The sequence below is a fragment of the Nyctibius grandis genome, chromosome 20 (assembly GCF_013368605.1).
Source record: "Nyctibius grandis isolate bNycGra1 chromosome 20, bNycGra1.pri, whole genome shotgun sequence".
Taxonomy (NCBI): Eukaryota; Metazoa; Chordata; class Aves; order Nyctibiiformes; family Nyctibiidae; genus Nyctibius; species Nyctibius grandis.
In genome coordinates, this window is record NC_090677.1 from 5469225 (window position 1) to 5493268 (window position 24044).

At 37.1% G+C, this 24044-nt stretch overlaps 2 protein-coding genes across 4 annotated transcripts in view; one reads left to right on the top strand and one right to left on the bottom strand.

Annotated features, from left to right (window-relative positions):
* The window catches only part of CTNNA3 (catenin alpha 3), a 515833-nt gene that overhangs the window by 124180 nt on the left and 367609 nt on the right, over window positions 1–24044 (top strand). The window lies entirely within an intron of this gene.
* Window positions 18662–24044, bottom strand: part of LRRTM3 (leucine rich repeat transmembrane neuronal 3) — an 88325-nt gene continuing 82942 nt past the window's right edge. The window contains exon 2 of the mRNA XM_068416492.1: window positions 18662–18871. Within this exon, the coding sequence (XP_068272593.1) occupies window positions 18662–18871 (210 nt within the window). The remainder of the gene's footprint in view (window positions 18872–24044) is intronic.

Consider the following 24044-nt stretch of genomic DNA (forward strand, 5'->3'; position numbering starts at 1 on the left):
CTACCCTAAATCTCTCTGTGCAATCTTTAAACACGTGTTCAGTGTAAACAGCATGCTGGATGTTATTTAAATTGACTTTAGTCAGACTTCTGACACTGTGTCCCATAACACAAACTAATGAAGTATGGACTAGATTAGTTGACAGTGAGGTGGGCTGAAAACTGGCTGAAGTGCTCTGCTCAAAGGGTTGCGATCAGCAGTACAGAGTCCAGTTGAAGGCCAGTAGCTAGTGGCATACCCCTGGGGTCAGTACTGGGTCCAGTACTGTTTAACTCATTAATGCCCTGGATGATGGGAGAGTGCACTGTCAGCGAACTTGCAGATAATACAGAACTGGGAGGAATGGCTGATGCACCAGCTGGTCATGCTGCCCTTTAGAGGGACCTCAACAGGCAGGAGAAAGGGCTGATGAGGAACCTCCTGAAGTTCAATAAAGAGAAAGGCTGAGCCCTACACCAAGTTGGCTGTGAGCCAGCAATGTGCTCCTGCAGCAAAGGCCAACAGCCTCCTGGGCTCCATTAGGAGGAGCATAGCCAGCAGGTTAAGGGGGGTGATCCTTCACCTTTACTGAGCTCTGATGAGACCATCTGGAGTGCTATGTCCAGTGCTGGGGTCTCCAGTACAAAGGAGACATGGCTATACTGGATAGAGTCCAGTGGAGGGCTGTAAAGCTGGTTAAGGATTTGGAGCGTTGACCATACAAGGAGAGGCTGAGAGTGCTGGGATTGTTCAGCTTGGAGAAGAGAAGGCTTCAGGGGGTTCTGATCAGTGCGTACAAATATCTGACGGGAGGGAGTAAAGAACACAAAGCTAGGCACATCTGAGGGGTTCCTAGCGACAGGACAAGAGGCAATGGGCACAAACCGAAATACAGGAAATTGCATTTAAACAAGGAGAAACTTTTTTTTTTCTGTGAGGGTGGTTAGACACTGGAACAGGTTTCCCAGAGAGATTGTGGAGTTCCCATCCAAAACCCAAACGAACATGGCTGTAGTTGACTGTGCTTTGAGCAGTGGGTTGGACTGGATGGTCTCCAGATGTCCCTGCTGACTTCAGTATGTGGAGTCTGTGATTCTAAACATTTGAATAAATTCCAAAGTCTGTGCAACTTCCTGCAGGTCCCTGCCAGCTTCTTTTAATATAGAGTAAATCCCATTATTAACTAATGGAAGATAAAAAGATACTCTGGTAATGAGGGTAGGACAAAAAATTACATACAGTGAAGTAGTAAAAAGGAAGTTTCTTTGATTTGAATAATCTCTGGCAATCTCGAGGTGGTGAAAGGGAGAGTATTTACTAAGTTAAGTTCTGTGCTAGTTAATCCTCTGTATAAAACAAAGGTTAGAATGACGCCTTGAATTCATTGTAGAAGTCATTTGGGAAGTGGTTGATTAAAGGCTCTCCCCATGAATTTCATCAGCCAGTGTTGAGGTCTACTGCGTGGCTGAAAACAAATGCTTTTTCTTGTAGCTGCTCAGATTTAAGACATTTGTACACCAGCAACCTATGAGATGCTGCAGAGGTGACTTCTCTTTGATAGAAATGGAGATATCTGTGTAGTTCTCAACTGGCTTTTCAACTTAATTACTTGCCTAACTTCTATTGATCTTTTTTATGAAGAATGAACAACGGAGTTTTATGTGAAATAGCTTGTGATCACTTTTGATGAAATCAGTACTGTATCATAAAACTATTGCATAAAAAATTCTAATGCTTTGTCTTTACTGTTCAGATATTAAAACAGTGACTTAAAAGAGACTGGGGACCTGAGGATCTAAATCCAAATTCCACATTTCCATTTTCTTTCTGAAAAGAAAATCAAAACATGGCTTAAAGAACAAGACCAGACCTTTGTTTGTGGTCATAAACAGCATTTACTGGCACTTCCTTTTTATTTTAACTTTCATTTCAGTGGATTCATTTCCAGTTGTTGTTTCTCTGTCTGATGTGCTACTCTTTCTTAATTAATTAAAAATTAAAAGGGAAAATATTCTTTTGGACTATTGCATTTGTGATCAATGTGTACGATCAGAAGGCTGGAAAAGTAAACAATCAAACCAACCCCCACCATCATATTAATAAAAAAAAAGTCCTTTCAAGGGCAGCTTTTCTCAAGAACTGCTTCTTGTAGTTGTTTTCTAAGCTGTGTTGCCAATTGGCACAGTTCCTTTCTGTTTTGAGTATGTGAAGAGAATAAATGTCTCAAATCAGACAGCTGCAATGTTTAGAAGAATACATTAAATAAAGTAAATTATTCTAATTACTCTATGTACTGGAAAATCCTTGCTATCTTAGGTTATTCTAATTATTTTTTAACCATTGTTTCATTATCAGTAGCAAAAATAAAAGAAAATTTACATGAAGATGGAAAGAAAGGATAAGCCAGCTACTTAACTGGGGGCTGTACTCAGGAATAATCTAGGATTATCTTTTCTATCAAGTAACGCTGTTTCTAATTTTTTCAAAACCTTAATATTGTATAGGAGGAATTATCAGTCTGTAAAAGGAGATAACTGGTAAAGGAATCCCTCCCTCCATTTTCTTACTGAATATATTTAGCTCTTTGCAGGAGAAATAAAGAATAATAACCAATTTGAATTCCATGTAAATAGGAGAAAATAAGAAATATATTACATACACCCTGGAAGCAGTTAATGGAAAACAAAACTGGAGCCCAAGGTAAATGTCTTCTCTGGAAACTTGATTAGTACTTTTTTTTCTTAATACAGCAAAAGAGCACTGTATTATTAACGTGTCTTTACTAACTGTGCACATGCACAAATGGAGAATGTATACATGAGAGAGCATCTGCACACAAGCAGGAACCATTGTGGTTCAGTAATGATGTTTCCAGTCTACTGTTTGGAATAATAAGGAAGAGAAATAGCTGAAAACTTTGCAAAGTTCCAGTAGAAAGTGTGAACTAAATGAAATCAAACAATGACTGGGTAAAGGAATCATGAAATGCTATATGACAGCTTGTAGCCATTTTTTAAGGAGGCAAGTTCATAGTTATGTGTTTGATCCTTGCTACAGTTGGCTAGGAAATGGAGTTTTTATTTCTTGGCTTTCAAGTTATTGGAAAACTTTTTTTTCTAATTTGAAAAAGAGAGGCCTAATAATCATCTGGATTCTGCCAGCTACCTCCTGTGTTCAGCTGTGCACACATTAAAGCAAGATTTTGAAATGAAATACACTGGGATGTCTTAGATGATGCTGACTGATATTGCCAAGTCTATTATCAGTTTTATACCTGTCCACTTGTGAACAGCTGTGGACCAACTGACAAGATTGTTGAGATGAGAGATGAAGTATTATTCTAGATCCCAATGGGAAACCAGAGTGCTGTTGTGCATATAAGTGAGCGTGCAAAATCTGAATAAGCCCCAGGTAAGGCTGCCAGGTTCTTAGGCTGTTTGGCTCCTTAGTTATTGTGATCCTCAGAACACCTGCATCTCTGAGTGGTAAGAACAGAATTTTTGTAGAGCAAGACTACTCAGGGACTGGTGCCTCCAAGTTCTTCCCAGAACAGACTGGGAGCAGCGGGTCTGAAAAGTTCAGATTTTGGTTCCAAGGCCATTTTGCAGAGCTGGCAGGGTACATGCCTGTGTTTTGTCAGAAGATCTGTTGTGCTTGCTCTGTTTCCATGGAATATTCTGCTTTCCATAAACTGGCAAAATTCAGTAGAAGAAAGATTCCTCTGGAGAATTTCCGGTCAGCTGTATTCCTGATGCCGTGCTTCGATTCTTGCTGTTTGTTTTCCAGTTAGTCTGTAGCATTGTCAATGCCATTTTAAATGTTCGATAGAATTGTAAGCAAGTAGTAAGCTCTCTGACTAATTATTTTTTTCTCTGTAGCTTTCATCAATATTAACTTAATCATTGAAACTATTAGTTAAAATACATTCATATAGTGTTTTAGGTTATCAGGGACATCTGACATCTGGTGATACTCCCGGCTCAAAGAAGGGCCCACTACAAAGTTAAATCAGGTTTCTCAGGGCCATGTTCAGTCAGGTCAGATTTCAAGGGATGCAGATTCCACTGACTCTCTGGGTGCCTATTCCAGTGTTTTATCATCCTCATTGTGATGCAGTCACCGCCCCCCCCCCGCCCCCCCGGCCCCGCTATCTCATCAGAGTTTCCCTTTTCCCCTTGCTTTGATCTAAGTGCTCAATTCAGCTGGAATAGGTAGTCCCATAGTGTACGTCGCATGTTTGTGCTGTCAGCCACTCAGGTCTATCCTCTTCCTTGTGCTACCTCTGATACTTAGGTTACCTGTCCTTCAGCCAGGTCAGGTTGCCAAACTGGGTATTCACTTATTCTTGTTGAATCATATTTCTTTCACTTTTACTGAGCTGAGTCAAACTCTGAGAAGGGCACACAAGCTCTATATACATCCCCAGGGAAACTGGAGTGAGTAACTGAGAGCGCAGAAGTGGGCTAGCTGAGCAGAACTGTCCCTTTTGTGGGCTGTGAGCTGTTAGCTCACCCTGGGATTTCCACCCTGGGAAATCAGAAAAACCCACGCACTTTCTCCCTTCTCCTTCTGACTTGTCATCCTTTCCTGGCAAGGTGTGTGTTGCTGATTCATTCTTAATGCATGTCTTAAGCCTCAGGTTGCACCTGTGGAGAGGTTCTCATTAGAGAACTTCATTCCTAACACCTGTTAGTTCTTGCAGCTAATTCCTCCTTAGAAAGCTTAGAGGAGTTTTTCCTCCCTGAATTTTTTCTGGTTTTCACTTCCATAGAAAAATGATGCTTATTTTAATGAAGAAACACGAGCCTGTTTCATTTTCTTGGACATACCAACACTTCTTTTTAGATTAACAGCTCTTCCTCTCAGAAACAGCAGAGGCCTACTGTCAGTAGGGCTCAGCTCAGTATGTACTTTTGGGCATCACATTTTCAGAACAGCGTGGACTGATAAGAGGAATGAAATGAAGCAAGGATTTTGGAACATATAATAAGTAAGAAGAAGCTAACTTAACTGAGTTTGTGTAATTTAGAAAGGAAAAGATGGAGAAGAGGAACATGATAAAGTTTTCGAATATGGAAGAGGTTTTCGTAAGGTGTATGTTAAGTTATTCTCCGTATCTGTTAATAGAAAGATAAATGTAATTGGGAAAAGGCGAAATTTGTGCAATGTTAAGTTAAAAAAAATCAACTGTATAGGTGAGTAAACACTGCAACAGGTTACCCTGGGAGGCCGTAGAGATTCATTTATGGACACAGTTAAAGGCTTGTTAGACAAACATCTGTTTGGGCAGCTCTGGGAACATCTGTGCTGTTTCAGAGTGGTCAGGATGGAAAAAGTGACCATGGAGTCCTTCTAGCCCCTCTGATTATTGACTTACATTTTTATTAAAGTAATATTCCCAGTCTTCATTGTGCATTTGCTTACTACAAATTGGGTTTTTTTCCTTCAGATTAGTGTAGAATTGTAATGGTGAATGCTTTTCACATGTGGTGATCAAAACTGGACTGAAATTTGATGGGGCTTTTAGAATTCCAGGCCATCTACAGATAATAATCTGTCCCTTCTGCAATTTTGCCTTTAGTATCTGGGGAAGGCTGGATATACAAAAGAAGCTATTAATAGTTGTATGCATACTAACAATCTATTTCCTCATGAGCTGTTTGCATGAACGTAGTACATTTAATGGTGATTCAGGTTATCATATCAGCAGGATATTTTTTTACCCTGCCAAATTTATAACTACATTAGAAACATTTATCTAAATTTAGTATTTTAGAATTGACCTAACTGTTTTACATCCTATAATCTGGTCATGAATTAGAACTCAAGGACAAGAAATAGAAGATTGGAATTTTGCTGTACAAGATTAAAACTTTAGCAACCAAATTGTGTTTGTGTAATGTAATATGTGAGCTGTTCTCTCATATTAACATTTTTCTCTGAAGAAAGTTGATACACATTGTAAAAAAACAACCAACCAACCAAGTCTTTCTAGAATTTGGTTGTATGGCAGAAATCCACAATAATTTCCCAGTGTTAATGTAAAATCTAATAAATAATATTTAATACTTTAATCTTTATACTTACTGTTACTTTCAATATTAATTTTTAAATAATTATTTAATAATTTAAGAAATGTCAGTATCACTGTTCTTAATGCTCTTATGTAAGAGGGAATATCACTTTGTTTTCTTGTTACTCTGGTGGGAGGAGGGATTTACCTAATGTTTTGTCAGGCAGATGAAATTTTGCAAAACCTGTTAGAGAAACAGCCAGCTTGACAGGCCACGCATGATTGTGGTGGTGAATGTTTATGCTCTCAGTGTACTCTGGATGCACTTCATAGCATGCTATTTTAAAAACAGGATGCATTGACCTACCTGTTGTGGGTGCTGGACTTTGGATTTGAGGGAGCTCTGCAAGGTCCTGGAGACAGCTCCTGCCTTCGGGGTGTGCACAAGTGAGGAGACTGCACGGAGCGTGGAGTGGGCCGGGGTGCACCCGGGAGGCAGGAGGCTGCCCCACGCCTGCATGTCTGTAGGGAGCGGACCTCCAGCCAAGCCTCACCTGAAATTTGGAGGGATGACGTTTTCCCAGGGTTCTAGAGGAGGCTCCCTAAAATTGCTGCAAGCCAGGAAGGTGCTGCAAGTTGTTGGACTAGGAAGGAAGAAAGGAGTGAGCTACTCACTGTGTCAGGATACAGATGAGGGGGAGGTAGCCATTCTCATGTTTTGAGTCACTTGGCCGTCTGAGCTTTCTTTCTCAGTTACTCTGTCCAGCTTTATAATCTTTCAGTTCTAATAAACAGAAGGCTATAGTAAACATAGCTTTAGAAATCGAATGTGCTTTTGCTACAATCATGTGAAAGAAAAAGCTGGTCCTGTTCCACCCCAGGACCCCGTCACACCGTGCCTTTCTCTGAAATCTGGTATGCCAAATGGGCAGAAAATTTGCGAGGGTGATGATGCAATTTTGTGCGACTAATTGCAGTGCTACCCTCTTCGAGAACTTCTGCCAAATGTCAGGTAGATTACTTGTAGAAAAGCTGTTCATGAAAGCATGTCTGCAAAAACAGACCACGAAAACTGGAGCAGGGCACTGTGCTGGGTATGTTGAAGATGTGACTCCTCTTGTCAGCTGAAAGGTCCATTTATAGTAACTGGTTGTTGTTTCACTGGCTGGAATATAAGAACAACCCAGAACATGTATTTGCTTTTTGGTGGGCAGAAATCATGTAAATATAAGACATGAGAGAGCTTTGCAGTTCTTCCAGAATTTTTACTGGAGCTTTAGGTACAAACTAATGTATTTATTCTGGAACAGACTGTAGTTTGTTCACTTGCTCTGGTTGAAGCAGCTTTTTTTTTTTTTTCTTTCTTTTTTTTTTTTTCTATAATTGGGTTTGGTGGTTATAAAGGAAGAATGATTTCATTATGTGTTGAACTGACTTTTTCACAATAAGCTGGAGAATCTAAAAACCTACTATCAAATGTGATCTATTTCACAGTTTAAAACACAAATTTTTTCCAGAGTTGAAATTAGAATTGCTGACAGTAAGGAAATAAAAATGATTGATGGACTGTTTACACTTGACCAGCTGCTAATGAATTTTCACTCAATATCTTGTTAGCTTGTGCTGAAGTAGTACATAAGGCAACGTAGAAAATAGCCTGAAGCTCCTAAAACTACAAAGAAGAAAAATTTAAGTTATTCTGATGCTTTTGATCTATGAACTGTGATATAAACTGTGACTTCTGAAGTTCTGGAATGATGTGATTGATAGTGTAATTTTTGTTATTCGATTCTTTACTGAATTTTACTGTATGTTATATTTTGGCTCAGATGCAGGGAGAAAGGTCACTTATTTTCTTTGTTGGCCCCTGTAGCCCTTGTTCAGGTGGAGCTTTCTGGAAGGAAGGGAGGATGCACTTCCTTTGAGAACAGCTGAGCGTGCTCAGCTGAGAGAAATTTCTGGAGTTTCCTAAGCTAGGGACTGGTATCACTTGGAGGAGACTTCAGAGAAAGAAGGTAGGGTTTCTGTGGATCCTCAGGGAATTTTATAAAGTTATTGCATCTCAGAAAACCATCACTGAGAATTCTTAGTCTGAGAACAAGCTTGTAGGAAAGGAAGAGTACATGCTGAGCAAGGGAGGGATTGGCTAACACTTCGATTTTTAGTTTCTTTTATCCAGCAGGACAGCTTTTTTGCTCTTCCAGAGTTGTGTTGCAGTAAAGCATAGCTTTGATTCAGTGTCTTTGATTCTCTTAAGGAAAAGGTGGAGGAGGTTCTGGTCAAGTCTCTGGGAGGCTCCTAATAGCCACTTCTCAGTGACACATAAAATTTAAATTCTTAAATCACTGTATGGATGAGTTGGTTTTTTTTTCAGTGTGAGAAGGAAGAAGTTACCCTCTCATCAAATATTCTTTCAAGTGTAGGAAATGTCTCAGAAGCCTGCAGGTGAGTATTTAATTATGAGATTAGTTAGTGTATTGTGGCTATTGCTTATGTCAAACTGTGCTACATAAAACACTCTTAGCTCCATTGCTGACTTCTGACTATCATCTGTAGAAGTGCAAAAATCGCACTACTTTAAAAGGTCCAATCCTCTAAAGCTAATGGTGGAACTTCACTGACTTCAATGGAGCCAGAATATCATCTTGTTCCAAGGAGTTAAGCTCAGCTCTGTGGATATAACAGGACAGATATGTAGCAGCTGGTAAAAATAAGGGGTGGTGATGGGATGAAGGGGGTCTTACTAATTTTTTAAAAAGTGTGGACTGTGTTGAATATTTCATGCTTTTTGTTGCCTATATTGCCAGACACCATGTTTATTGTAGTATCTTATAAACAGTCTTTGAAAAATATACTCAATACTTTTGTTAAAATACAGTCCTGGTTATAGCTCTTTTTTTATTGGAATTGTGCTGTGTTTTTGATGTTTTGACATTCTCTCTGTGCAGTTTGGCTATTACTTTCTTTTTCTATTGACATTCATGATGCAAGACAGAAGAATTTCTGCAAAACAGAGGAAGAAACTGCAGTTTGACCTACAGTTTAAGCTAAGCAAATCAGTAAAAGTAAAAATGTTGAAAAGTAGTGTGAATTCATCCTGTTGTGCTCATGCATTTTTTACCGGTATTTTGTGGCAGCCAAAATTTCTGACCAGGACTAGGCTCTGTATGTCTCTTGGCATCAAACTGCATGTAGTTATTCAGAGTATACTGTTTCTCCTTGTAGAAAGCCTTATTACCCGCAGGCAAATGTGATCTATCATCTTTTCCTTCAACAATTCCCCTTTTCCCTGTACCCCAAAAGAAATCAGAAAAGATTTATAAGGTTCTGCAGCCCACAAAACCAGCTTTGTTATCCTTAAATCAAGTATATCTGATTGCAAAGCTCTTATTTTTATAAGAATTTTGGGAGCAGAGTATTTTACGGTTTTTGGTGTGCTTTTACTAAAGGTGAAAAATGCATTTTTAAAAACTAATTCTTTTGAGAGTTATTGCTGCAAAGTAAAAGCCCTTTTTGTCAGAAGAAAGATAATGGATCTACCTTGAGATGTCTGAGCAGAATGAAGTATTCAAGCTGAAAAGATAACAATCAATTCAGATAGTATGGTCTTAATATATATATATTGTGTTACTATCCTATCCTTCTGATGTGACATAACATCTTATTCACCTATTTTTACTGCCAGGGCACATGAGGCAGACAGCTTGGTGAATCTAGTTGTTTTGTTCGCTCGCCTTCCCCAAAGGATTAAATCTGATTAGGGACCAATCAACATGAATGAGCAGCTTAATTTGTGCCTTCCCATTGTCAGTACTTCCTGTTTATTTGCTTTTCTTAATCTGTTACCATAATGACCAGTTACACGGCTTTGTCAAGTCCTTCATAGTTGAATCATTTTGATCTTCCTTTTACGTCTGCTTCTCCTACTGTTCTCTCTCCTTTCTTTCTCCATTTTACACATCTCCCTCTCCTGTATAGATAGAATTACTTTTTTCCTAGTTGGATGTAAAGTTTGTGGCATAGGAGAAGATGTTTTTCAGTGAAATGCTGATTCATTTTGGACGACTTTAATGGAGGTACTGGCTTTGCATGAGAAATAACTGTAAGGATCTCAAGAGTTGTTGGTAGTTAGCACGTTTCACCCTCGTTCTTCATTGCTGGCTTGCTTATTTATCTCTTCAGTCAGACAATAAACTTATAAAGCAACTCATACCATTTCAACTTATTTGACCTGTTGGTGATACAATTGATATGTTAAAGATTTTCCTTTTATAACACTTGATTAGTTTTTAAATTATTTTGCAAGGTTACCTTTATAACTGAGAGTCTTGAAAACTCTGGTATTAATGGAAAAATATACCACTTAAGCATAGCATACCTCTGCTTTTGATAGGCAGCATTGTATGTCCTCATTGCATAATGTAATTGAATTAATTTTCATATGAGCAATATTTTGGTGTCCTTATGTATATTATTGTTTATTTACTTGATTATTTTTTAATAATTCTGTCTTTGATTTACTTTTCTACTTCTCTGTGTTTCCCTGAAGTCCTCTTATGTGAAACAGGTCATTAGCAATAAGTTATTTTTACCACAGAAACACTTGATTGAGACTCTAATGTAGAGTTATTTATTTGCCTCCCAGAGCAGTTAGAGAATTGAGATTTAAATGTTTGAATATGTGGGTCTTGTCTCCTTTTTCTCTGTGGTCAGTTACTCCTTTTAGTTCATGGATGTAAGGCCAGCTTTTTTATCCCTCTTAATGATTTACATTTGGATACTGTATTACTGTTTACTCAGATATACAGAAGATATTTAGTAGTAGAGAAAATGCGCATAAAATGCTTTTCATTTGGGAGGAAGGCAGAAGCCTTTTTCATTATCAGGTTGTTTGCCCATGTGTGTTCAGTCCAGACTTAAATTTAATCCTTCTCATCTCCTTAGTGCCTTATTAGCCTGTACCTCATTTTAAAAAACAGTCTTAGTATCTTCTATTCTAGCTCCATATAATTTTTGAGAATATATTTTTTTTTTTGTTTTTATTCCTGCGGCATAACTTAGTTGCACCTATGATGTTTATACCCCCTTTCTTTACATCCTCTCTCAGGAGTAACACTGAATTATCTATTCATTTAAATCACTTCAAGTTTTAGCTAGCAACATGAGTGTTTTATTTCAGTAACTATTGTATTTTTGTGGTATTAGCAATGCCCCTGCATAAATCTCCCCCCTCCCCAAATTTTGTAAAACACAAAGTCTTACAATAGGCCATTAATGCTTATTTCTGGAAGCACAAATTAATTTATTCTTTTCCTAAGAATAATTTTGGTTTTTAGGAAGAAACTTGCATATTACATGAAGGAATCTTAGAATATAATTTAGCAGTATAAATGATCTGAAATCAGTTTTAAATTTCAGTGGGTTTCTTAATTTCTTTGCTAAAGAGAAGGTGTAACTTCAAAAATCCTGAGGCAAAGTGCAGGCAGGTAGGGAAGAAAAGAATGAACAAGTGTCAGAGCTTGTGCATATGGGAGAAGAGACTGGTAGCAATTTACATTTGAGTTGTCATTTTAAATTTAAACCATGAGATTGATCCTGCAGTGCAGAACAGAGGCAGATCTTTATGCCTGTTTGGGATCCAGGTATCTTCAGCGAGATTCTTTGTAGATTCAAGGAGTTATTCAAAGAAATAAAGAAATGGAAGAAAGCTTCAGGAAGAAAATAGCATAGAAATGGCTATATTTAAGCCAGACAGTAGAGAGGATTATGAATCCTGTCTTACAACGCTTATGAATTATAATGTCTTAAAAATAGAAATAGAAATTTAATCAATAATGCCTATTCCCAGTCAGGTTCCCTAACTCCATTTCTATTTAAATATATACTTTAAAAAAGATTTTTTTTTTTTTTTTTTAAAATGTACTGGTCATCTTCACAAGCAGTGCATCTGTCTTTCTGAAAGCTCAAATTTTGGAAAAGATCTTAATTTCTTCTCTTAAAACATCATGAAACTTTCAGTCAGTAGTAACCTGTATGGCTTTTTTTCAAGGTGGCCATGGCATATGTGAAGGTACACCTCCAACAGCTACAAGTAGCAATTAGGTTAGGCATAAGGAAAAATATTCTAATAGGAATAATAGTTAAGCGTGGATACAGATCGACGTAGATACTGTGTTCCCCAGAGACTGAAGGTTTTTGAAGAAGTTAGAGAAGCACCTATCACAGTAAAGTTGGTTTTGCTTTGAGATGGGGAGGACATCATGTTCACCCCTTCCAGATCTACTTTTAGTGTTGTAATCACTCGATGAAAGGGGAATTAGGACAGTTTATACTGACATCTATTAATCATATATATTCAAGGCTTTAGGGGACAAAGAGATAAAATAAAACCAAAACAAAAACCAACACCACCTTATGTAGTGGTAGAATGACAAAAAAAGGTTGATTTTTATTAGCATGTTATAGCGTTAGCATATTTGTGAGTTTATATTTGCAAGATCTACTGGTGAAGTAAAAGGCACTTGAGTCAGACAAGCTTTAGTGTGTGCTCAGTAGGTGGCAAACCTGTTCAGCTCTGGAGATGGATACCTGAAAGGCACTTAACACTGTTTTTTATTCCCTCCAGTAACTCAGCCTGAATAGTGTGGGTTTTTTTTTTTTATTTCTGGCACTCTCAGTTGTGACAGTTAGAACTTGGAGAAAGAGGCAAGCTGTAGAAGTGTACGGAGAAGAAATATGAACTGTCTAGATAATGCTAAAGCAGAAGACAAGAAAAAAATAATCTTCTTCATGAATCTTATTTGCATATTCAGGTATACCATTGATAGCTGTATTTTTTCCTTTCCTGAAAATGAGAATAAGGCTTTTGGATAGTGAAGTCTAGACTAATTGTGTGAGTTTACAGGTTCTTTAAAAATAAAGTTACCAACAGCAAGATGTAAAAGGGAGGTGCGTCATCATAACTAGAAAAATAAATCAGTTTCATTATTTCTTTTGCAAGAATAAATGACGACAAAATGTATGCAATATCAATGGTTCAGTTAATGGCTTTCCATGCCTCGTTTATGACACACTCTTGTATAAAACTACTGAAATTATTGAAGTGCACAGCGCTGGAAGGACACATCATTTTCTTTCAATGAGCGTCCTCATCCCTAGTTGATGAGTTTTTGTTCTCTAAGAAGCACAGAATTAGTATATACAATGTTTAAATTATTTGGCTTTGAAATATGTTTCATTGGTGCAATCACTTTATGATTAGATTGTAGATAGAACTATTGCTGAATTGCATCCACCTTAAAAGTGTTTCTTATGGAAAACAAAGTGGAAGGTTCTCTCTATGCAGGCTGGCAAAAACTATGTTCTTATACAACTGAATATTTTAAATTCCTTTAGTGTTTGTTACAATGACATCCATCCTGTTTATGTCAGTTGATCTAAGGCAATTAATAAGGCAATCATCAAACATTAATGTTAATGCAACATTAATTAATACTCACTTGTATATTATTATTGTTACATGTGTCATGTCTATAGTGGTGACACTTTGAAGTGTCCACTATTATAAATGTATTAGAGCTTTAATGTAAGAAGACTGGGTGTAATGAATTCCATGTTGCAGGCTCATTTGCCATTACACAGCAGGTGCTCCTTTGTAGTTAACTGTCTAAAGAGACAGTTTTAAGAACGAGTTATTTACATACAAAATTGATGTTGATAAAGTAGAATATAAGCTCCATGCCATGTGGGATTTTCACAGTTGTACACGCTGCACTTCAGCTTGCATAAAAATTCTTGGCAAGGTCCTAGTGGCAAAATGTTAATTCCTTAGGTGTTCATTAAAATAACATTAATCACAAACACTGATGATGTTCAAGTTGATTTATTCTAAAACTTTATAATTAAAATTAATCAGATTCTATAATTAGGTAGAGCAAGAAAATGGAATTTGGTCTTGTTACTTTATAATAGGACTATTAATTCACTTAAATGTTAGAATTTTTTGAGGAATTTAATGAACAGCTGCTTTTAAATATGGATCATACAGTAAAACTTGTGTCTAGTAAGAGGTTCATGTGTGTTTTTCTGTGTTGAAAAGTGCTTTGCAATACTTTGTGAGAAACAGGCTTATTTTTTGTTTACCATTGTTGATGGACTTGAGAAAGATGACAAAATATTCTGCTTTCTGGTGAGCTGAACCTTGATTTTTAAGAAGTCCCCTGAGGGAAGTCTGATAATTAAATCTACAGGGTTTCAGATAATGTCTGTACTTGAGATGACTGGATGGATGTTATTCAAGCTACCTGGAAGTCGTCAGTCTGTCATTATTAATTACGTGATAACCATATTTCTGTGTCAAAAATGGAAGTGAAAAGTGTTATTACACTAGTCTATCATTCATTTCTACTAGAACAAAGAAAAGAGGCAGCTTTTCTTGTCAAAGTAAATTTACTTTCCGTAAGACTTGTGAATGTTACAAATGTATATGGCTTCGAAGAAGCCGCGTACACATTCAGAGGACGACTATCAAGACACCACATTTGGCTCAGTAAGTCCCTGGCCTGCAAATTGCTGGGGACCGCGGGGCATTCTGGGGAAATACTGCTGTGTGCTTGCCCCATTCTTTAGTTCTTTGCGTTTCGTCTTTCAGCTGCTGTTTGAGACAGGTTATCAAGCCTAGATGTACCTTTGATATGACCAATTAAAACCATTACTATATTCATTTACAGATATTTATGCCTTTACTGGTAAGATTTGCCTTCAGGAAGTGCAGGCCCCTGAGACCCATGCAAAAGTCTGGAGCGAAAAGATGTTTCCCTCGAGAGGAGGATCAGGCTAGGGAACATGAACTGTTCTTTCTCACCTGTTCAACAGACTGTTTCTGCTAGACTGGTTGGGAACTAAATACAGCTGCTTGTATTTGACACTATACATGATCATGTCGTTTGTTTACATTAACCATCTTTGAGTACCTACATTACTAATAAAGCAATTTCCAGAATTTATTTACAGTTCTGTTGATACTGGAATCCTGGCTTTATTTTTTCTAGCGAGTGGCGTTGCCCATGCAGTTTTGTTTTGGGGTTGTGGTATTTTTTTTTTTTTTTTTACTTATCACATTATGTTTTTTGCACAATTTCTGTTCTCTTGTCCAATTTGAGGATTGAAAATCAGAGTAAGAGATAAAAAATGCCTTGAGAGAGAAGGGGAGAAATTGAGTGGCTGTCAGTAAAGCAAGCTAGTACACAACTTCTGAGGCTGGTACATTTTCTGTTTGTTGCGTGTTGCCAAAAGAAGTCTGATATTTGTGATGTTTCTCTGAAAACTGTGTATATGGTTTTTTTTTGTTAGTGATAGCTCTCAGACCCCTTGTCAATAGTTTGTACAACACCTTATACTGCAAATTTTGATCAGTCTTTAATTGAAACAGTCATTTGCTTTCTTGTATAGATGTTATTTTGGTGTTTGTTATTTTTTTTGTATACTGTCTTGAGACATATGCAGTAATTTGTCAGATTAATCATTAATCTTCTTATATACCTTCTTCATTAGATAGGACCTCAGATACTTGTGCTTCATTTCCTAATGGGTGTTTCAGCCCTGTAAATTGCTGTAGAAGCATGATCCACTGATGAATGGTGTGAATTGTTGCCTGTAGGTAGATTTATTTTTTAAATTGTCTTTTTAAATTGTCTTGTTTTAAATTGTATTTTTTATTGATAGAGGTTATATTTTCTATCAGTTTGTATTTTTCAAGCATAATGAATTCACCCAGCCTTTTCTTGATAAAATGATCTACCAGGGTATGGTGGTGTCACTTATCTGTAAGACTGAGATTGATGCTGTTGGCTACCTCTATTTCTGGTTTTAACTTAGAGTTTTTTCATGATACAGGTTTTTTAGGGAAGGTACCTACCTGCCATCTAGTTTTCTTGAAGGCATCCATCGTACTGAGAATAGCAGATTTCAGGTTGATGTAGTCCATTAAAAAAATGGTATCCAGTTATATGTATGGAAATGTATGTTTTAACACTCTAGTTTTGGTGTGGGCATGTATTCCTCTGCTGCTCTGGGCCCTGGCGTGTTGTATCTGTCTTTCAGAGCACTGGAGTGGCCCATTGGGGTTACAGGGATCCTGGCACTACAAATGTCCAGGAATTGCTTGTGATATATAGCAGACCTGTGAGGTGCAGAATCGCTGCTACTTCTGTGACCCTGCTGTTCTACCATTTGCCTATTGATATGTTGGTCTGAAACTACAAGTCGTTCAGGAGAGGCTCAAGTCAAAGCAGATTCATTAGTGTATGCGTCATTATTGAGGAAAAGAAACAAAAGGAGAAACGTTTGTGTGTATGTGCATATATACCCAGTTGTGTTGGTTTAACCAGATACGTCAAAAAGATTTTGTATCTCTTGGCATGAGAAAATATTTTATCATGTTGCTTAGCCTAAGTTCGTTAGTGTCTAACAGTGAAAATATTTATGTCATATAGTTCTCCCTAAATTAGCAGTACATGGAGCCGTTGAACATTTGTGACTTTTGAGTAACTGCATCAGTGCCAGGATCGTGCTCACGCATCACAAATGTTTGAGGGCAGTGGATCAAGGTAAAGAATAGGAAGGGCAGAGTAAGAATAACTGAAATTATCTCTTGGAAGGGTGGTATTTGATCCTAACAGCTCAGGCCTTCTATTAAGACCAGCATGCCTAAACATTAAACATTAAAACCAACTTTGAAACGAAGCAGTTAACTTCTTCCTGCAGTACAAACGTCACTCGACTCCAGAATGAGACCTGCATTTTTGGTTTCATTTTATAATTAGCAAAATGCATTTTTCGAACTGTGCATAGCAAAATTCCAGCACTATAGAAGATGACCAGAAATTCAAGAACCCACGTAGTAAGGAAATAAGAAACTGAAGTGTGGAGGTTTAAGATGAGTGTTAAAAAGACAAGTGATGTTTTGAATAGCAAATAATTTATGCAAAATATGTTACAAAATCTAAGATGCTAAATAAATAACCAGTACAATGTATTCTGTTTTGACACTTTGTTTCCACTTAAAAGGTAGTGAATGCAGATTCATTTGTTAACAATATTTTGAAGCTGTTTTTCATTATATTTGCTTTATATTTTGTACAAACAGTTGAACTGTAATTTTAAATTTCAGTCTTCTGCTTTGAAGCTACATGAAAATATGGTGGGATAAACATTCAGAAAAATAGATTTGTGGTTATATAATTTCTCTTTATTATAAAAAGTTGCTTCACCATATGAAACTTTTTTCTCCTATATTTTGGAAGGCTCTTGTTCCCTTTTATGTTTCACCGAGTTGGCATGATATAATGTGTTTCTAATTTCTGTAATCTTTTATGATTACGACATGAGGGTAGTGTTATAAAAGTTATTCTCATACAGTATTGAGAAGTCTTGAAGCTTTAAAACTGAAGAATGGGACATAAGAATGCTTCAATCCAGATATTAAATGGGAGACAAATAAGCAATGTTGTAATTGTTAAAGACTTAATACTACATTTTTTTTTTATTTAAAGGTTTTGGGTTTTTTTTCTTAGCTTGATGTATCATTACCTTAAAGGACTATTAACCTTTACCGTTTGGTCCGAATTACTGTATTTTTCAGCAAAGTAGAGGTTTCTTACTTTTGAGTAACATTTTACATTCTAGGAGTAGTATAAGTCTAGGGGCTTGTTTCTGTTGCCACTCTGTCAGCAGCTGTCTTTAACAGAAGTAGGTTTTGGGCTCGTTTGTCTTTAAGTAGAAATACAAATGCCTGATGTGGCAGGCTATACTTTCACAGCAGATTTTGTAAAGACAGCTGCGTATTGAAGTCTCCTGTCCATATTGTCTTGCAGAACAGTGAGACTTTACAAAACATCATCAGCATCAGCTAACAGTTGCATACATAAGCTTTGTTATTAAAATATATCTGTTTATCATTACATTTTTCTGATTTAGAAATCAGGCTGTATTTCAAGGCAACAGGTAAGGTTGAGGAGAATTGTTATTTTTTTTAAAATTTTCATTTATAAGGAAACTTGGCTATGGATTTCAAGAATTTCTTAGAAGTCTGAGCAGTTAAACCCTCCTTTTGGTTAATGCATTACTTCTGGAACCAGTAGATAAAATTCTACACATTAAACACGGTAAAAACGGTGCATATTCTGCAAAGGACAGAATTTTAGATTAAAGTTTTCTGGGCACAAAAGCAGTAACAAAATGATCCCTACAAAACAGAGTAACTTAATAACACAAGAAATATCTTTTGTTAATTTGAAACTTTAGAAACTGAAACTTGTAAAGTAAGATGTAATTAAATTATGGTACTGTACATACCAGCTGTTGTTGGTAATTGAAACTTTACAATATGAAAAATACATTACATCTGTACAGTTTATACAGGTAGGTAGGATGAGTTTTGAAAAAGATTCACTTCAAGGGTCATACTCTGAAGTCAAAAAAATACTGCACAACTTAACTAATTACAAATTGTAGACTTGAAACAATTAATCTTTGTGATTCATTTTTAATTTGAACAGGGATCCTAGAATCCATAATATTATGTCTTCTCACTTCTGTCCATAATGTTACATAGAATTTGGTTGCAGCCTCTGCTACAGGAAAAGAAAGGACAACAACAAAAACCATCAGTTAAGCCAGCTGCTGACTGTGTTCCTTGATTCGTGCTGCTGTTGTTATTGTGCTCAGATCCAGATCAGTTTCTAGGTGTGTTTCCACTGTTTCTTCCCGGTTATTTGAGTCATAGGGCTTGTGAGCAAGCAGTTCATGATGTACTCCGCAGTAACTTATCGTGGGCTGGTCATAGGCAAGAAATGTTGACACATTCATAGACAGTGGTATCTAGGGGAAAAACAAAGATGAAAAACAGCCAGTTACCAAAAGACATAATCAAATTGTACTTGCCTGAATTTGATGTTGAAGAAATGAACTGTCTAAAAACGTTGACTAATGCCCAATATGGTGCTGCATGTAAAAAGTCTCTTCCTTCTCTCTGTCCCTCTACCCCCTCCTCTCCACCCAAGCCCTGGCCTTTGCTTTGTTTTAAGCCTACCCACTATCACCTTTGATCTTGTGGCCCAGGTTTAGGTGGGTGCTTGAATGTGTGTGTGAGGAATAAGATGTGACTGAACTCAAATTATCTTTAGAATGTAATTAGCCTCTGCTAAAATCAATCTATCAGGGAGGAGAAAGAGGAGTGACTCAATTGGGGATATAATGGAGTATTTCAAATGAAATTTAAATGGCTTTTCAAGTTTAACAGTGGTTGGTGGATCTTGCTTGAATATATTTGTGGGTGTGATACCTTTGGTCTGCTGGGAACTACAGGTGACATGTTTCCTATTATTTATAGCATAAGCATCGATTTGAATTTAGCAGCTTTCTGTAAATAAATATTGGACCATGGCAGGTGATAGCTGTATCCATTGTTATGCTCTGGTAGCTCTGGAAGCTTCACTATTGCAGGTTTGATTCAAATGCTTTAGGCTGAAAAGTTATTAACATTTTTTTTTTTACTGTTTTCTTGGGGATTTTGAACACACTGCAGCATAGAATTATTTACGATACACTGTAGAATCAGAGGTGAAATTAAGGCAGATTTTGAATTGTATGTATTTGTACTATTAGATTTATTTTTGTATCTATTAAGAGAATTGAAGGGGGAAAAACATGACTATATTGTAATGGCTGTGCAAGTCATGCATGTATTTAAAAATCAGATTTCTAATCTGCTATAAAACTAAAGAGAACAACTTTTATTTGTGACTTTTATTGTTCTCTTGCTGTTATTTTTGAAGACTGACTGAAATGTAATAAAACTAAATATGAAGACAGTAATATTTAAAAGCATTTTAGTTTGAAATATGGAATAATACAAAACAAAACTGTTTCTCATTAGCACAAGTGGTCGATGCATTTGGATGTCCCACCTGTACCTTTACATCCTCATGACAGCATGTTGAAAGTCCCATTGTAAACACTGCTCATATACTATGCAAAACATGTAGATAGACTGAAAAATATAAGGAAATAGATGACTTTTCTACCTAACATATGAGATATCGATAGCTCATGAAGAGCTGAATAACAGTCAGCTTAGAAGATGGATGTATGTAGCATATCATGTGATCACATTGTCTGAATCAGAAGAATATCAGTTAAACCTGTGATGAAGCTGTATCTTCATAAGATAGAATCAGAAAACCAGTGGAATGTATCTTTTTTCTATCCCAACTCTTGTATTTGAAAGATTTAAGGTTAAAGACACCATACTGTGTCATAAGTGTCTGGTGATTCATATCTTTTCACTCACAAAAATTCATGAGCTCTCTCTGCATTTCATGTAGCCACCTTGGATGTTTGGTTTTTTTTTCCCCTCTCATGATGAAAAAATGGATGAACACTTCAGGCTTTCTTAAAATAGTGAAAAGACGTTACCTGAGGAAGAATTCGGACATTTTAAATACATGCAGTGACAAGAACTACTCCCCATTTCCCCCCCTTCATAAACACTTAACACTATCTTTTCTTAAACTGTTGAACGTTTCCTTTTATAGCTCAAAATGCATTTCCTTACCTAATTTCATTAATATGGCATAATATTGTATGGTGTCACTGTGGGCATAGATTACTTTTGGAGGCTGCAATGCAATGAACGTATACTGTCTCCTGCAGCTTTGCTCTCATGATAGAGAAAAGGCTACAGTGCTATGCTATGTCCTCCTCATTACTGTGATCACATCCAGAACCTTGGCCCCTAAGTGATCTCCTCAAATAGCAATTTCAATGCAACCAACACAATTCTTAAGCCCTACTGTAAACAGGACTGATCCCCTCCATCCCAGGTTGATTGTGCCTTCAGTTCCCATGGTACTGTAGGGTAAAAACCTCTCTGGTCTTCTTTGTGCCTAACGTAAAGACTGCCATAAATTCTGGAGATGGGATGTGAGCAAAGCCACCTCCATCTCCATTCATGTTCTGTTGACCAGACATACGTGCCTGAGAGAGATACAGAATTTCTTGCTGGATGAACCACCTTAGTAAACAGTGAGGCTAGAAGGCATGAGATGTCCCAAAGAGTGTACAAAAAGGAAAAGTGGCATAAAGGCTCTGGCTGTACAGGGAATCACGTAGATGTGCCAGTACTTACTTTTTCTCTGTCCACTCAGCTAGTTTAGTCATATTTGAATTGCCCTTTTTTTTACAGGAGCAAAAGGTGCTCAATGGCCTTGAATCACTAATGCCTACCCACACTTCCAGGCAAACCAGACAACATGTTGTACCATCTGGCTTCAAATGTGCTATTGCCCACATTTTGGTTGGAATAGTCGATGAAGAGGATATTTAGTGCCGCCTCTATCAAAACAGAAGATATGGGTTGACATGCTTCGTAAAAACTAAAATCTGTCTCTGTGTGTTCAGAATAAGAGCTGAGGCTTGCATACATTTTTGAAAAAGGTTTGTTGTATGTATGTTGGACTGGAAAAAGTGCATGTGTGTTATGATCTTAATACCTGGTCATATTCTCAGTAGCCTTTTTTCATGTATTTTTCATGTATCTAAATTGCTGACATTTGATCATGTTCTGTTTCCAGCAATATCAGAATAGAAAGAAAGCAGAAGGGAGGAAAGGAGCACTTTAACTGCTTCAGACCTATGGTCAGAAACAAGCTGATTATGGTTATGGGCTTGTTCTAATTTCTTTCTGATGCTGACATGACAGCCTTGCAGTAAAGCAACTCTGCAGGGAGTTGGTCAGCTGCATAAGGTGGCCTAAGCAAACTGTGCGTGCAATTGCCGTGAAATGTAGACAATTGCATACATGCATTCTTTCATGCACGCACATACAGACCTGAGTGGGAAGCCCCATAGGAGGAGATCTAAGGCCTAGTGAGGTTAGAGAAACAGAACAACTTTAGGATTAATGACATTTTCCTTAGTCTGGTAAAGTTTCCATTCTGAAAAAAATTAGCTTCTGTGGTTCTACATTGCTGTTTTCTGATGTATGAAATTTTGTTGGCAATTCTACATTATTCTGGGCAAATATGAACCAGGAATGATGGCACTCTTGAGAAGAAACTTCTCTGGTTCTCTTGTAACAAGGCAATTCCTGTAGAATGCAAAATCTGCACCTTTTAGAAAATTACTGATATTCAGACCGGTTATAAAATCTCCCAGATAGTTTATTTTGACATATTCCTTTTCTCTTCTTGCATCTTTTTTCCCTCCTTCTGTCTCTATCTCCTGTAACGGTCAGGATCTGACCACCTGCCATGTTTCTTTTTAGTGGAAGTATTTGGGGAAGGAGGGTTCTTGGTCAATCCAATTCATACCACGGCTCATTTGTAACCATCAGGTGAAGCTGCTACCAGCTGCTGCTTTATTGCTGCCTGGGTGTGCTGGATCACCTTGGGCTTCTCAGGTTATAGTCCTGGAACAGAGATGTCAACCCTTATGGCATGGTAATTAAACAAAGAACATCCCTGATTTTATTTCCTCCTTTGCCTTTTTCCTTCCTGTTTTCCTTCTGGTAGTGATATGTGTCTCCATAAAAGTTCTATCTCTATAAACCTCTTGTTCTTTGAACATTTTTTAAAATTCTAATAAGTAATACCACAGTATTTGTAATGATAGCTCTCATCTCTTTGACAGCAATTCTGGAGTAAAAAACCACTGCATTGTTTAATTACTAGTGATGTGTGAACTTCGTAGTGTTTGGAGTTCAGGTTCAGATGAGCATCCAAAAAGCCTCAGCTTATCTCAGATTTACAGTTCAGAAGCCTTAAAATTGCAATTACTATCGAAGGAAACGTGTGTCCTGCAAGCTGAATTTCATTGCATAGTATTAAATTTCTGTACAGTGCGTGTGTGGGAAAAGTTCCAGCAACCCTGTATCTTTTCAGTAAGGAAGTCTAAAACCTCCAGACTTGTTTTACACAGAAAATGTAGCTAAAAGGTTGCATTTACAAAACCGTGTAGCAAACCAGAATTAAAAAAAAAAAACTCTGTTCAGTCCTGACAAGAATTTAATCCAGGGTTTGGGATGTTGATGTTTTCATGTTTGTCTTTTGATCCTCACTGGCAGTTGAAAAGTTACCACAGATTAAAAAGAAAGTTTGTGTGTGTGTTTGTTTTTTAAATGAGACTGAGAATTTGATTCTGGCTTCTCTCTAGCAGTTACAAAGATCTGCAGGGAACAGGTTATTTTATCCAGACTGCAGAAGTATATTCACTACTAAACAGACATGAACTGGTTTGGGAGGGGAATGCTTCTAGCTACAGATGAGTATCTTGGCAGTCAGCAAAGATGGGAAAGGTTCTAGCAAAGGCGTACAGTGTTTATTAAGCTTCTGGTGTTGTGGCTGTGTTCTTATCTGATTGCTTGACCTTGGCTTGGCTTTCATAAGAAAGAGAATTGCATTTTTTTTTTTCTGGATTTATTGTATTTAGAATTAGAGGCAATATTTTCAGCCTAAGGATTTTTGGTATTTTGTTAAATTTAATAGACATGGGGCATTCAGACCTTCTGGGGGGATTTCAGGACTCAGCCACAGAATCCTGGAAATTAAAGCTCGGAAACTAAAGGCATAAAGGCATAGCCACGGATATGGAGTGGCTTAAGAATATAGGCATTGGGAAATACAATAGTGCAAAGAAATATTATCCATGCAGATGGCAGAAATAAGGCACTGAAAAACAGAAGATCGTGAACAGGAGGGATGAAAATAAGTAAACCAGGTTGTACACTGAAAAAAGAATAAAATGAGCTGAAGGATGGAAGCAATAGAAGTGACGGAGTTGTGATATATCATTCTGAAAATGTACAGAATATAGTAATGTCATTACAACATAGGCATGGGAATATAATATATCAGCATATGGTCAACATATGAGAATTAAATCTGTTTCATATAGAAGTAAGTGGAATTTCGCTATTAGCTTCAGTAAAAAAAAAAAAAAGGAACAAGCCCTTGTAATATATACCAGGGAACCATAAAAGTTTTATTGGCATGAA